Source organism: Hypanus sabinus, chromosome 10 (assembly GCF_030144855.1).
Source record: "Hypanus sabinus isolate sHypSab1 chromosome 10, sHypSab1.hap1, whole genome shotgun sequence".
Taxonomy (NCBI): domain Eukaryota; kingdom Metazoa; phylum Chordata; class Chondrichthyes; order Myliobatiformes; family Dasyatidae; genus Hypanus; species Hypanus sabinus.
In genome coordinates this window covers 140,868,227-140,882,979 of record NC_082715.1, presented here as the reverse complement: position 1 = coordinate 140,882,979, position 14,753 = coordinate 140,868,227, and the positions used below count along the sequence as shown (strand labels likewise).

The 14,753-nt window shown below is 42.7% G+C and overlaps 1 protein-coding gene across 44 annotated transcripts in view; it reads left to right on the top strand.

The window, feature by feature from the left end:
• The first annotated feature begins 7,571 nt into the window (after positions 1-7,571).
• snap91a (synaptosome associated protein 91a) overlaps positions 7,572-14,753 on the top strand; it is a 179,446-nt gene continuing 172,264 nt past the window's right edge. For 9 of the 44 annotated variants that reach the window (XM_059983148.1, XM_059983118.1, XM_059983130.1 and 6 more), the window contains exons 1-2: positions 7,587-9,115; positions 9,624-9,879. In XM_059983148.1, coding sequence (XP_059839131.1) covers positions 9,750-9,879 — 130 coding nt within the window. In that variant the 5' untranslated portion in view covers positions 7,587-9,115; positions 9,624-9,749. Of the gene's footprint in view, positions 9,116-9,623; positions 9,880-14,753 lie in introns of all 44 variants that reach the window. The other 35 variants (XM_059983149.1, XM_059983134.1, XM_059983136.1 and 32 more) reach the window with 17 other exon arrangements.

Genomic DNA, 14,753 nt, shown 5'->3' with positions numbered 1-14,753 from the left:
ACTTGCCTCCCAAAGGATCTAAGGGAAGTCCTTGTCAAGCTCTGGGGTTTATCCATCCCAATTGCCTCAAGACAGCAACACCCCCTCCTCTGTAATCTGTATAGGGTCCACAAGCTTGTTGCTGCTTTGCCTCACTTCTATAGATTCTGTACTCATTCAAGTAAATACAGATGCAGAAATTCCATTTAAGATTTCCTTCACCTCTTTTGGCTTCATGCATAGATTACCATTCTGATATTCCATTAGATCAATTTTGTCCCTTGCAATCCTTCTGATTTTAATATATCTGTAGGATCCCTTAGGATTTTTCGTCTTGTCTGCTAAAGAAACTCCATGCCTTGTTTAACAATAAAAAATAAATAAATACTTAAAACGTGAGCTGTAGAGTCCTTGAAAGTGAGTCCATAGGTTGCAGAAGCAGTTTAGTGTTGAGGTGAGTTATTCATGCTAGCTAAGCAGCCAAATAGTTGAAAGGTAAAAACTGTTCTTGAACCTGCTGGTGTGTGACCCAAGGCTCCTGTAGTTCCTTTCCAATGGCAGCAGCGAAATGAGAACATGAGCTGGATGGATAGGATCCCTGATAATGAGACATGAATCCCAAAAATGTGGTGGTGTATCATTAAGTCAAAAAGTAGCAGGAAAAGATGGGAGAGTAACCCACCCTCTCCATCGACTGCTCCATGTATATCTAAAGTGGAGGTTGATAGGTTCTTGATTATTAAGGGCATCAAAGGTTATAGGGAGAAGGCAGGAGAATGGGGTTGAGAGGGATAATATATCAGCCATGATGGAATGGGGAAAAATTTGATAAGCTGAATGGCCTAATTTTGCTCCTATATCTTATGGTCTTTTGTAAGGCTCAGGCCATTTAAACTTTTGAGAACCACAAGAGATTCTGCAGAGCAGGAGATCTTGAGCAACACACACAAAATACTGGAGGAACTCAGCAAGTCAGGCAGCATCTATGGAAGGAAATAAACAGTTGACGTTTTGAGCTGAGACCCTCATCAGGAATTATTTTAACCTGTGAGCCTTGTTTGCATTTCTTTGAACCTTTGCTAAAGGATGACTGCAATAACTTGGTTGACAAGAGGAAGAACATGTATTAGAATCTAATGCCACTATGGATCGAAGAGAATGGACCCTGATAATATAAGTGGGGGTCACAATCAAAAAAGGCTGAGCTGTAAGTCCAAGAGAGAGCGATCCAATGTTCCCTTGGGTCAGGAAGAAGAATGGCACTTGTTGGCATATCACTTAACTAAAGCACGAATAAGGCTCAAGTAACTATTCTAACTTTGATCATTGGGCCTCGTGGTGTGAAGAAACTGATTATTGCTGGAGCAAAACTTGTTGCAACAAAATGGTGAAAGTAAACACTGCAACAATTTAACACACAATTCAATACAAAACGTCACAGACCAGGTCTTTGAGGAAAAGTCTGAGTCATTTCAGTCAATATTGACTTTTCATCTGGACATCCAATGCATAATCTTGGCTGATCCTGCCAAAACATGCACTGCAATACACTCAGTGATTAGGTTCACCTGCTTGTTAATGCAAATATCTAAGCAGCCAATTCCATGACAGAAACTCAATGCTTAAAAGCATGCAGACATGGTTGACAGGTTTAGTTGTTGTCCAGACTTAACATCAAACTGGGGAAGAAATGTGATCTAAGTGCCTTTGACTGTGGAATGATTGTTGGTGCCAAACGGGGTGGTTTGGGTGTTACAGAAACTACTGATCCCCTGGGTTTTCCCATGTACAACAATCCCTAGAGCTTACAGAGAATAGTATACAAAAAAAAACAAAAAAAAATCCACTGAGCAGAAAATCTGTGGGCGAAAACACCTTGTTGATGAGAGAAGTCAGAGGAGAATGTCCAGACTGGTTCAAGTTGACAGGATAGCAAGTTACTCAAACAGCCATGCATTACACCAGTGGTGTGTAGAAGAGCATCTCTGAATGCACAACACGTTGAACTTTGAAGTGGATGGGCTACAGCTGCAGAAGACCGCAAAAGTACACTCAGTGGCCACTTTATTAGGTATAGGAGGTACCTAATAAAGTGGTCACTGAGTGTAGATATCAACACCACATTCTGCATTAAGGTCTGCATTATAGGAGGTACTATCTATTGTTAAAATTAGCACTGATCCCCAAGTCAAATTCTTGATATGCACTTATCAGTTCAGAGATTTGTAAAATGCCTTGCTTTATAAATCCCCTGGGTCAGGTTGTTTGAATCTATTTGTGGTTACTAACAAGTGATTGTCTGAGCACATGGAATGGTACAGGGTGTCAGATTCACAGCATAATGAGAAAGCAACCTTAATATCTTTTTTTATTTATCGTTTGCTACTAATGAGGTTCTGAAGGTCATGAGATACAGCAGTATGAAGAGCCTCTGTACATATTTAGAAATGAATATTAATTTACTTTTTCACTTTGTGGAATACTGAAAATCACCCTACACTCCCCTCCACATCTGTAAAGCATTTTGGGTGAAAACCAACCCTTCATTTTGTACAAATACAAACTAGATCATGCTAAGAATAAGCCTATGGTTCGTGATAGTGTTTTTGACTACTTGTCAAAGATCTGCCACTGCCTCCCAAGGGCATAATTGATTGTTCAAAGTCTAATTTGAGTTTGTCACATATGCACAGATGCAATGAAAAATGCACTTGCAGCAGCATCGTACAAGTAGCAGTCACAAGAAAACAAATGAAACATAAATTATAAACATTTATTTTGGCGAGAAAACCATTAGAACAACAAAAAAAAAGTGCAAAGTGGCCAAAATGTTGCTAAACTATAGTGATTAGATTATGCTGGTTGGCCCAAGAACTGAATAGTTGAAGGGAAGCAGCCATTCTTGGTGGTTGAACTTAAATCTTCTGTACCTCCTATTCAATACATTTCATCTTGGAGTAACCCTGAACCATTGACACTCTTCCAAGATCCAGATTGAGGAGATCGGAAGTAAAGACAGTGTCTGAAAGAATATAATCTGAAACTTGCAAAAGGAAGATGCAAATTCAACCATAATTAGACTTTCCCGTTTGCCTCATACTACCCGTTGCAGGTATGGAAATGCACCGTCCATGCCTAAGAATATGATGCGGCGCTGAAAAACAGTTGTAGACCAATCAATGGCCAACTTAATCCACAGATATATATCTTCACTGAATATTGAGAACAGGAGCTGGGAATACTGTTGATTCCTCTCCATAACTACTGTCTGACCTGCCGAGTTTCTCCAGAATTATGTGTGTGTGTGTTGCTCTGGATTTCCAGCATTTGCAAAATTTCGTATTCAGGAGTTGTGACGTTATGTTGAAGTTGTATAATTTGGTGAAGCCTAATTTAGAATATTGTTTGCAGTTATGGTCACCTATCTACAGGTAAGATACAAGTATGATTGAAAGGATGTAGAGAAAATTTACAAAGATCTTGCCAGTATATGAGGACCTGAGTTATAGGATAAGAATCAACGGGATAGGACTTTATTTCTTGGAGCATAGGAAAATGAGGAGAGATTTGGTAGGGTTGTACAAAATTATGAATGGTATAAATAGGGTAAATGCAAGCAGGCTTTTTCCACTACAGTGGGTGTGACTAGAACTAGAGACGATAGGTTAAGGGTGAAAGTTGAAATGTTTAAGTGGAACCTGAGAGGGAAGTTCTTCACTTAGAGAGGGTGGTGTAAGTGTGGAATGAGCTGCCAGAGGAAGTAATGGATGCTGGTTTGATTTCAGAGAGGTTTGGATAGGTACATGGATTGGGAGTGGGGGGGGGGGATGGCCTACGATCCAGATGCGGTCAATGGGTCTACTTGGCATGGAGTAGAAGGGCCAAATGGCCTGTTTCTGTGTTGTAGTGCACTTACAACTTTACTGGAGAAGGAGTACCAGACACTCAGGGAACTGTGGACAGCCACAGAGAAAAGAAATCCCTGAGGGTGCCAGGAACTCTCTACGTGGTCAGAGCACTGCAGAATTTGCTTAGAAGTTTCCTTAAAACACAGTAGCCAGTGCAAACACCCAATGTGCAATTAGCAGACCCGTAGATGTCACCAAGGGTATGACGATTACTCAACATTTTCAGCAGGTGAAGAGAATATTTCAACCATCCAGTTTACCCAAGTCCATTGTCAAGAAGCAGCCCAAGTCCTGTGACTACACCAAGAGACAGACTTCATTGACTCTTTTGCCAACTGTTCAGGACATTCTAGAAACTAGCTTCAGATTGAAATTTATTATCACTGCTGTTTGACATGAAATTCGTTGTTTTGTGACAGCAATATAGTGGAAAGAGATATTGACAAATTACAAAAAATAGTGCAAAAAAAATACCAAGATAGTGTACATAGACCATTCAGAAACCTAATGGCAGAGGGGGAAAAGCTGTTCCTAAAACATTGAATGTATGTCTTCAGGTTCCTGTATTTCCTCCCCAATCATAGTAAAATGAAGAAGACATGTCCCAAAGGATGTGGGTCCTCCTGAATTTCAGACCATCAATTACCATGCCATGGGGGGTATGGTAGCGTAGACAACGCTTTACAGTACCAGTGACCTGGGTTCAGTTCTTGTACTGCCTGTAAGGATTTTGTAAGTTGACTGTATGAGTTTCCTCTGGGTGCTCTGATTTCCTCCCACTGTGCAGAAGTATCCATTGGAAGGTTAATCAGTCATTACAAATAGTCCTGTGATTAAGCTAGTTTTGCTGTGCAGCACAGCTCAAAGGGCCTATTCTGTGCTGTATCTTAATAAATAAGATTTATAGGAAGATGCTTCCTGCTTGGCATTGCTGTCTGCTGCATCTCCAACAGCACCCTTAGGTCAGCTGCTAGGTCACTATTCATCAACGTTTCACACAAATTCCTTCACATCACCTTTGACTTTGCTCATCATGGTACAGGAAGAGTAATCATTCAATGTGTAATGAAAAGATTAAATCATAACATCAGCTGCTGCTTTGCCTTTATCTCGAAGTTTTTATATAAAAACTAAGAGGACGTAGAGGAACCAAAGGTGTGTTCAGGAAATTATGCACATCTTCATTTTTAATATACAAAAGTTAATCTGAAAATGATAAATATTTCAAACACAAACAAGGATTCAGTTAACATTTAATGTGTACCTTTTTAACACATGTACCTTTTTGACTTTGCCCATAATCTTGTTTCTGTGCTTGTTTATCTATACTAAGGTCCACACCAAGGTGAAACTGTACCAGAGTTGTGTTCTGTCCACACTGTTGGACAGGACAGAATGCTGGCACATGATAGAGAGTGAACTTGCCAAGACATAGTCATTTCACACCACAAGCCTCAGTATCTTCTGGCCAAGAACGCCTTACTTTTTCAGTGTCATCAATAGGATGTGGCCACAATCATTAGGAGCGAGTGACGGAGATGGATTTGGCACATGATGAGAAGGGACGCCGATAAGAGAGCATTTCACTACACCCCTGAAGGGCAGATAATACGCAGGAGACCAAAGACAACCTGACACTGTACCGTAGAGGCAGAAATGAGAACCCTGAACACCACCTGGGGCACAGTAGAGAAGATGGCCAAGGACAGATAGAGATGGAGGACCTTCATTGCTGCTCTAAATGTAAGCGGCGTAATAGGTAGTAAGTTTATCTATAGCACATTATCCTATCATTATTTTTAGAAAGAGTACATAGTTAAAATGTGTGGGAGTGGGTGTAAAGCATAGAGTTGATAATCAGATGTTAGTACTTAACTTTTGTGTAAACCTCATTAAAAATTTATCAATTCAGAGATTTGGTTGACAAGTCAAACCTACAATGTGAATGAAATGACAAGACAATTATTTTATATTTTTATTTATTGAGCAATACAGCATGGAATTGGGCCTTCTGGCCCCTCGAGCTGCACTGCTCAGCAACTGCAACGCTGATTTAACCCTAACCTAATCACGGGACAATTTACAAACGACCAATTAACCTACCCGGTATGTCTTTGGACTGTGGCAGGAAACCAGAGGACCCCAAGAAAACCCCACTCCCTTCAGAGGAAGGACATACAGAGACTCCTTACAGAGGATGCAGGGATTGAATGCTACAGGCTGTAATAGCATTGTGCTATCATGGCACCCATGGAGATATTTTACCCTACTTCCTAAATACTCATTCCATCTAATAGTGGCACACGATAGCTGCAGTTTGTAACAAATACAAACACACTATAGTCACTGACCAACAGTATTCTAAACTTGCAACCTCCATCTTACAGAAGGGCTAGGCCAAAACGTGTATGGGTACACACCTTCCCATACGAGAGTCCCCCACCAGCTACAGGATTCCTTTCAAGTGATAGATCATACTGATTAAGGAATATTATCCCATTTATTTATCGATATCACAGGGATATATCTTCACCAGGAGTTCAGTGGCTTAAAAAAGCAACTATTAATTTTCTCAGCTATATATACTGTACACATTGTGCACTAGCGCATCAAACGTAAACAAGTACAGATATCTGTAAACCATGCATTTATTCATTTCAGCTTATACACAGTACTGTGCAAAAGTCTTAGGCACTATAAGATACCTAAGACTTTTGCATAGTATTGTAATAATTTTAGGTATTGCACTGCACTGCTGCTACAAAAATAAATTCCATGACACATTTGAGTGATGATAAACCTGATTCTGATATGGGTCTCTACATGAACTGAGAGTGGGGAGGGGGAAGGGAGCAGAAAGCTCCAGAGAGACATTCTGTAATTATCAATAAACCAATTGTTTGGAATCAAATAACTTTGCCTTGTGTCTCAAGGCTGGGTGTGTCTGCACCTGCACCACCCCTCACCCCAGGCATTCCTTCTCTGCCACCTGTCCCTCACCCCTGGTATGGGGTGGCTAGTGCACAGGACTGAAAGCTGCTGCAGAGGGTTGTAAATTTAGTCGACTCCATCTTGGGTACTAGCCTACAAAGTACCCAGGACATCTTTAAGAAGCAGTGTCCATTATCAAGGACCTCCAGCACCCAGGGTATACCCTTTTCTCACTGTGACCATCAGGTAGGATGTACGGAAGCCCGAAGGCACACACTCAGCAATAGCTTCTTCCCCTCTGCCGATTCCTAAATGGACTTTGGACCCTTGAATACTACCTTTTTAAAATATATATTATTTCTGTATTTTGCATGATTTTTAATCTATTCAATAAATGTATACTATAATTGATTTACTTATTATTTTCTCCATTATGTATTGCATTAAACTGCTGCTTCTATGTTAACAAATTTCATGACATATGCCACTGATAATAAACCTGATTCTTATTCCTGTGGCACACCACCCTCACTATTCCCAAATGCTTTTGCTCCTACCAGTTGACAAATACAGTACTATGCAAATATCCTAGGCACCCTAGCTAAGACTTGTGACTTTTGCACATACCGCAAAAACTTTGCAAGCATGCAGTGTAGCACAAGCATATTAGCAATGTTAAATAAATAATCAGTAGCGAAAAAACAAACTAACCTGAAAGCAATCATTTCAGATTGCCAAGTGCAAACATATGTTGAAACATCAGTGAAAAAAAGAACGAGAGGGGACACTGTAACTATCAAACTGGGAAGGAAGTCTCATGTGCTGTGGAGAGAAGAAGAGCTTGTAGTTATTTCATGGACATCCCTTTTTCAGAACAGAGATGATGAGGAATTTCTTTAGCCAGTGTTGAATCTGCAGAATTCATTGCTCCAGACAGCTGTGGAGGACAAGTTATTGGGTATATTTAAAGTGGAAGTTGATAGGTATGGGCATCAAAGGTCACTTATTTATTGAGATACAGTGCAGAATAGGCCCTTCCAGCCCTTTGATCTGTGCTGCACATCAATCCCCTAATTTAACGCTAGTCTAATCATGGAACAATTTACAATGACCAATTAACCTACCAAACCGTACATCTTTGGACTGTGGGAGAAAACTGGAATACCCGGAGGAAACTCACACAAAGGGAGAACTTTTTACAGGAATTAAACCCTGGTTGCTGGTACTATAAAGCGTTGTCTATGTTACCATGGGGAGAAGGCAGGTGAATGGGGTTGCGAGGGAAAATAAATCAGCATGATGGAATGGCGGAACAAACTCGATGGGCTGTATGGACGGATTCCGTTCCTATGTCTTATTACTGGTGTACAGTTTGATCACTGGAGGGATGGCAGGATCAATATTAACACCATAAAGGCACAGTTCACCCCTCTTCGCCAATCCCTCCCACAGGTGCAATTTGTTTTGGAAAACCAGCTGAATGGGTGGCCGTGGTGGAGGGGTACCCTCTCTTTTAAATTCTGAGTTTGTGGGGATGGGTAATGACATGTCAGCAGAGTAGGGAAATCAGATCAGGAGGGGTTTTACCCCAAGGGATGGAGGTGAGGAGGATGGTTTTACCCTGGAGAGGGGAGAAATGGGGTGCATGAGGGCTGGGTTTTACCAGGGGGGCTGTGAAGCACAGGATTTACCTTAAGGAGTGGCAGTGAGGAGGGCTTTACCCCAACGATGGAAGGAGAAAGGCAGTATGTGGCCGAGTTTTACCCTGGGAGGGGGAGAAGGGGGTGTGAGGGGCGGGTTTTACCCCGGTAAAGGGGAGGAGGCCGGATTTTTATCCCAGGAAGGGGAAGGTTGGGGGTGGTTTACCCTGGGAGGAGAAAAGGTGGGGTGGGGTGGGGGTTCCGGGGAGGGATTACGGCGGCGAGGACCAGCTTTTACTCCGGGAGAGGTGGAGAGAAGGGTGTGGTCTAATTCTGGGGAGGGAACAATTAGGCGTGAGGGCCAGGAGCGCCGCTAGTGCGGCCGTTAGATCCACCGCCGGCGGGAGGGGGTGACCGGTAACCGGACTCACCCGCCGGGTGTCCTCCCACCTCGGCCGATCCGACAGCGTGGGCAGGGAGCCAGAGCGCTGACCGCCCTCACCCCCTTTTTCCTGAGCCCGCCCGCCCGACTTGACAAGCCGGCGCCGTTATCCTGCCCGCCGGTCTGAAGCGCCGTCCCCCGCCCAGCAATCGAGCGCCACGTGCCGGTCTGGGCCGAACCGCGGAACGGTAACTGCCCCGGCTCAACCGTCTCCGGTGAGCGACACCACTCCCGCCACTCTGCCCGCGTCGTCAGGGCGCTCTTGCCGCGGTTCCCCTCCCGTCCACTGACCGACGATCCTCCGCCCCGCTCCCCGCCAGCCATCACCAGGTGTGTGGTGCCGCCGCCTGCTGCCGACCGACGACCTGACGCCGCTCTCCCCTCTCCTGACCCCCGTCGGCCGAGCTCCAGAGCGCTGTCATCCCGCTGCCCCCCACCCCAGGTGTGTGCAGCGGCGCCCGACCCCGATGCCGCTTTCTCCCGTCCGATGACCGACCCCCCCCAGGCCGGACGCCAAGCGCTCTCAACCCGCCTCCTCAGCCGCCCGCTCGCCGGTGCCGGTGCCGGTGCCGCCGCCCCCAGGTGTGTGTGCGCCCGCCCGCCCGCCCGCCGGCTGACGACCCGACGCCGCTCTCCCGCCCTCTCCCCGCCGGCGTCTCTCTGACAGGCGACAAGCGGCTCATTTGTCTCCCCATCTCTCCCTCTCTCTCTTTGGTTCTCCAGTGATACCCGCCTCCCCCTTTCCATTTTACACACGCACGTAAATAATTAATCTCGGAGAGAGAGAGAGAGAGAGGGGAGGGAGGGGGGAAGAAGAAAGGAAGAAGGAGATTAGAAACCGCGGAGAAAATGTCGGGCCAGACCATTACGGACCGCATCGCGGCGGCCCAGTATAGTGTGACCGGCTCGGCCGTGGCCAGGGCCGTCTGCAAAGCCACGACCCACGAGGTGATGGGACCCAAGAAGAAGCACCTGGACTGTAAGAGACTTATCTTGTTCTAATCGCCCACCGTCTTTAAGCTAGCAGCTATCCTTCCTTGCACATCCACCTTACTCGCAGGCGATGTATGTGAATGTATTCAGATTGTTTTTTTTTAAATTATTTTTTTATTTAAAAAAAATAACAGCATTTAGGTTTTTGTGCAGTTAAACACACACACAAAATGCTGGAGGAACTCAGTAGGTCAGGCAGCATCAATGGAGGGAATAAGCAGTCGACGTTTCTGGCCGAGACCCTTCATCATTTTGTGTGTGATGGTCTGGATTTCCAGCATCTGCAGAATCTCGTGTGCAGTTAATTCCATTGACCAAATATCGCCTCTATGGATATTATTTTCTGGTTTATCCTAAGTACTACTGATTCTTTACCATTACTCAGTTCTCTTCCCCCTTTCCATTACGGTATTGCTGTGGGTTGCAATGGAGCCTATTGCTTGGGGTGGGGGTAAAAAGGCTTGTATTCATTACTCTCGAAACGGAATGAAACGGCGGCGATAATGTAGCGCCGCTGCCAGAAGAGTAATAAATATTTTACTAGCAGGGATTGTTAAGGGACTCTTGTTTAATTTTTTAAGCATTGCAAATGAAAGAATGCGGTTTAAAAAATTTGATATGCCGTGCAAAGGATGCTATTGCAGGAAAATACGTTCGTCATGTTTAAGAAAGCAGAATTTGGCCTGTAGCCCTGTCGTTGATCCGCGTATTTTGGGAGCGAACGAAGCCTACATATTGTAGAGAATTGAAATTTCTCTAGTTTCTCCGAGTATAGCACTGAAAAAGCTTTAAATACCCGATTTAGTTCGGGTTGTATGCTAAAGAGCGGTATAAATATTTAGACGTATCAGCAGTTTTTGGAGGGGTAGATTAGGGGCGGATTCAAAATGATTTCTTAAAAGCTGCAGCTATAGGCTGGGGTCTGAATGGTGCAGTTTACTAAGCATCAGTGATTCTGATGTGGCAGTGAACCTTTCTACCCTGCCCCCATTCTTCTTTCTGCATCGTTAATCCTTCTGAACATTGCTATTTAAACACTTTCTGACTATTATTAGTGTTAAATTATTCCACTGACGAAGACTATGAAGCTCGCATTGAAACAACAAACCTTATATAATAGTTCTGAGTTATTACAATTTTCTAACGCGAAAGAATAATCAGTAGCTGCATGTGACTGGCTGAAGGAGTGATGTTGAACTTCAAACAATTGTTTATTTTGAAATAATTGTTCAATATAGGCGTACCGCAATGCGAGGCAAGGATGTAAAGCTAAAGCTTTAGAAGTTATTGGTCAGACCGCACTTGGGAGTATAGGATCAGTTTTGGGCCCCTTACTTAAGAAAAGATGTGTTGGCGTTGGAGAGGCTCCAGAGGAAGTTCACGGAAATGATCCCAGGAATGAAAGGGTTAACGTATTAGGCGTCTTTAATGGCGTTGGGCCTGCACTCGCTGGGTTAAGTAGAATGAAGTGTGGGGGAGAGAGAAGAGATCTCATTGAAACCTATCGAATATTAAATGGCCTAGATGGAGCTGACGTGGAGAGGATGTTCCTTATGGTTGGAGGATCTACGACCAAAGGGCACAGCTTCAGAACGGAAAGGCATCCCTGTAGAACAGAGATGAAGAGGAATTTCTTTAGCCAGAGGCTGGTGAATCTGTCAAAGCTGACCCATCAAAATTGAAGTGAAACTAGAAAGTTGAGGAGGGTTCAGTGGTGGAGCCAAGTAGTTAACACCTTTGGGCACTGATTTTTGATCTCCCCTGGTCAATGATATGCCCTTGATTCCTAGGGACACTAAGGGAAAGGTAGAAATCAACAATTTTAAACTTACTGCTTTTAATTTTGTTTTAAATTCATTTTATTATTTTAATCTTTAATTGTCACTTGTTTCCATCAATTTTAATAGTTTTTGCAATCCCTTGATTGCTAGAGAAAAACCAGCAGCAGTTTGGAGCATTTTGGTGGTTGAGCCTGAGATCAAGTTGTTCTTTTTCATCCTAGGGTCCACCAGTGAGAGAGGTCCTGTATATAGAGAGTCATGTAACTTGGAAATAAATGGTTCTTTTACTCCAATTGGTCCAGTTAACTAAGATGCCATTCAGGCTCATCTCATTTGCTTGCATTTGGCCTATTTCCTTCCAAACCTTTACTATCCTGGTATCTGTCTTTTAAATGTTACTACACCTACTGCAAGCACTTTCTTTGGCAGCTCATTCCATATATTTTATTTTTAAAAATAAAATTGCCCTTAAGTTCCTATTAAATCTTCTTCATCTCCGCTTAAACTCATGTCCCCTAGTCCTTGATTTCTCCAACCCTAGGAAAAAGAGTTAATCCTATCCTATCTATGTCTTTCATGATCTTATATACCTCAGTAAGATTAACTTCTGTCTCCTATGCTCCAAGGATAAGAATCCTAGCTTTTTTGACTTTTCTCAGTAAACTGAGTCCCTCAACTTGGCAAAATCCACATCCATAAGACATAGGAGCAGAATTAGGCCATTTGGCCCATCAAGTCAATTTCAACATTCCATCATGGCTGATTTATTATGCTTCTCGATCCCATTCCCTTCGGGAGTACTTTAGTGATGGTGCGTGAAGTTTTTGTCTTTGGTTCAAGAGCTGATGCTTGAGGGGTAATAACTGTTCCTGAACCTGGTGGTGTCCATCTTGAGGCTCCTGCACCTTCTTCCTGATTGCAGCAGTAAGAAGAGAGCATGACGTGGGTGGTGGTGGTTTCTGATGATGGATGCTGCTTTCCTGAGACAAAGCTAGTCGACATACTCTCCACCTCACAGCTATAGAAGTTTGTTAAAGTTTTAGATGCCATGCCGAATCTTTTCAAACTCCTAAGAAAGTAGAGATGTTGCTGTGGTTTCTTTGTAATTGCTCTTGCATGCTGGGCCCAGAACTCGTCCTCTGAAATGATGAACCAGGGAATTTAAAGTTGCTGACCCTGTCCAACTATGATCCCCCAATGAGGATTGGATCATAGACCTCTAGTTTCCTCCTCCTGAATCAATAATCAGCTCCTTGGTCTTGCTGACATTGAGTGAGAGTTTGGTGTTCTGGCGCCACTCAGCCAGATTTTCAATTTCCCTCCAATATGCTGATTCATCACCACCTTTGATGCAGCCAATGGCAGTAGTGTCATCAGCAAATTTAAATATGGCATTGGAGCTGTGTTTAGCCACACATTAATAAGTGTAAAATGAGTAGAGCAGAGGGCTAAGTGCACAGCTTTGTGGTGCGCCTGTACTGATGGAGACTGTGGAAGAGATGTTGCCAATCTGAACAGACTGGGTCTGCAAGTGAGGAAATCAAGGATCCAATTGCACAAGGAGGCATTGAGGCCAGGGTCTTGAAGCTTATTGATTAGTTTTGAGGGGATGATAATATTGAATACTGAGCTGTAAAGAACATCATAATGTTTGCTGTCTAGATGTTCCAGGGTTGAGTGAAGAGCCAATGAGATGGTATTTGCTGTGACCTGTTGTGATGGTAGGCAATTTGGAACGGATCCAAGTCACTTTTCAGGCAGGAGCTGATATGTTTCATCACCAACCTATCTGGATTATACTCCATTTGGCATTCCTCGACTCACTTACCCAACTGAACAAGATCCCACTTTAAATCTTGTTAACTTTTATGGTCTATGATTTCATCTACAGATTTTCTAACCATGCCTTGTTGATTCTCAACCTTGCCTCCTACCTGAACAAGGTAAGGAGGGGTGTGGGGGAGACAGTGCTAGGGGACAAATCAGTCAGATGTTTCTCTTTTTTTTTACTGGCTTTAGTCTTCTGTGTTCCTTTTCCCAAAATGTTTTGCTCTCTGTAATGATTTAACTGATCTCTTTTCTGTTTAGTTTTATATGCATCGGTTGTCTGAGAATTGTGGGTGCCAGTTCTGTTGCTGGCTGCCAGACCCTCTAATAGAAGATGCACAACTATATAAGAAAAGTTGGTTCTTTCAAGTCCTGCAAAAATTTTAAACAGCTTTTTTCAAAAGTGCGCAAAATATGGCCCCTTTATTCAAATCCATTGTGAACTATTCTGCAATAGTGATGCATGTAATTGACTATCAAGTAGCAGCTTTCTGACATTGCAAGTTGATTATTTTTTCACTTTGTATGCTTTGTTATAGAGAAATTCTGCAAATCTCTGATTTAATATTTTTATTGATACTATCTTTTACAATGAGGGCCTAGAGGAAAGATGATATTTTTAAATATATTGAGTAATGTTCAGTTAAAACACTATCAACAGCTTTCTGGGTTTGGAAGTGCTTTTTATACATGATCAGAGATTTATGAATTTGTAATTTGACTATTTTTAAAGTGTTGCTTTAATTTAGCAAGCTGAAAACTGAATTTTTATGTTAAAGGCCATCCCAAAATGAAGTTTGCATTTGTACCTTAAAGACAATTATAACCAATTGTTGTTATGACTATTATTCACATTATGACTGGTATTTTTGCATTTAGTGGTTTTGCAGCACTTTTAAAACATGCCAACAAGGACGAATATTTAAGCAGCCACAATAATTGTCCTTTTGCTTGTATCCCAATAAGTATTTTTTTTTGCTGAGAGAGGATTCTGCAAGGTCTTGTAATGTAGATAAAACAGATTAGTTTCGGGGAAGTTTGCATATGCAGGTTATTATTTGTTCAGGTAAAAATCTATAATCTGAAATACTTTTAACAGTACAAACAAACTTTAAATGTTATTGAATTTCATGAACTTCTCAGTCCTGTCAATTTGGTGGAACTTAAATGAGTCTTCCATGTTGGGGGTGAAAAAAAATACTTCAAACTATTGTGGCAAAAGAATTAATTTGTGGTTTGGTACACCAGAGAG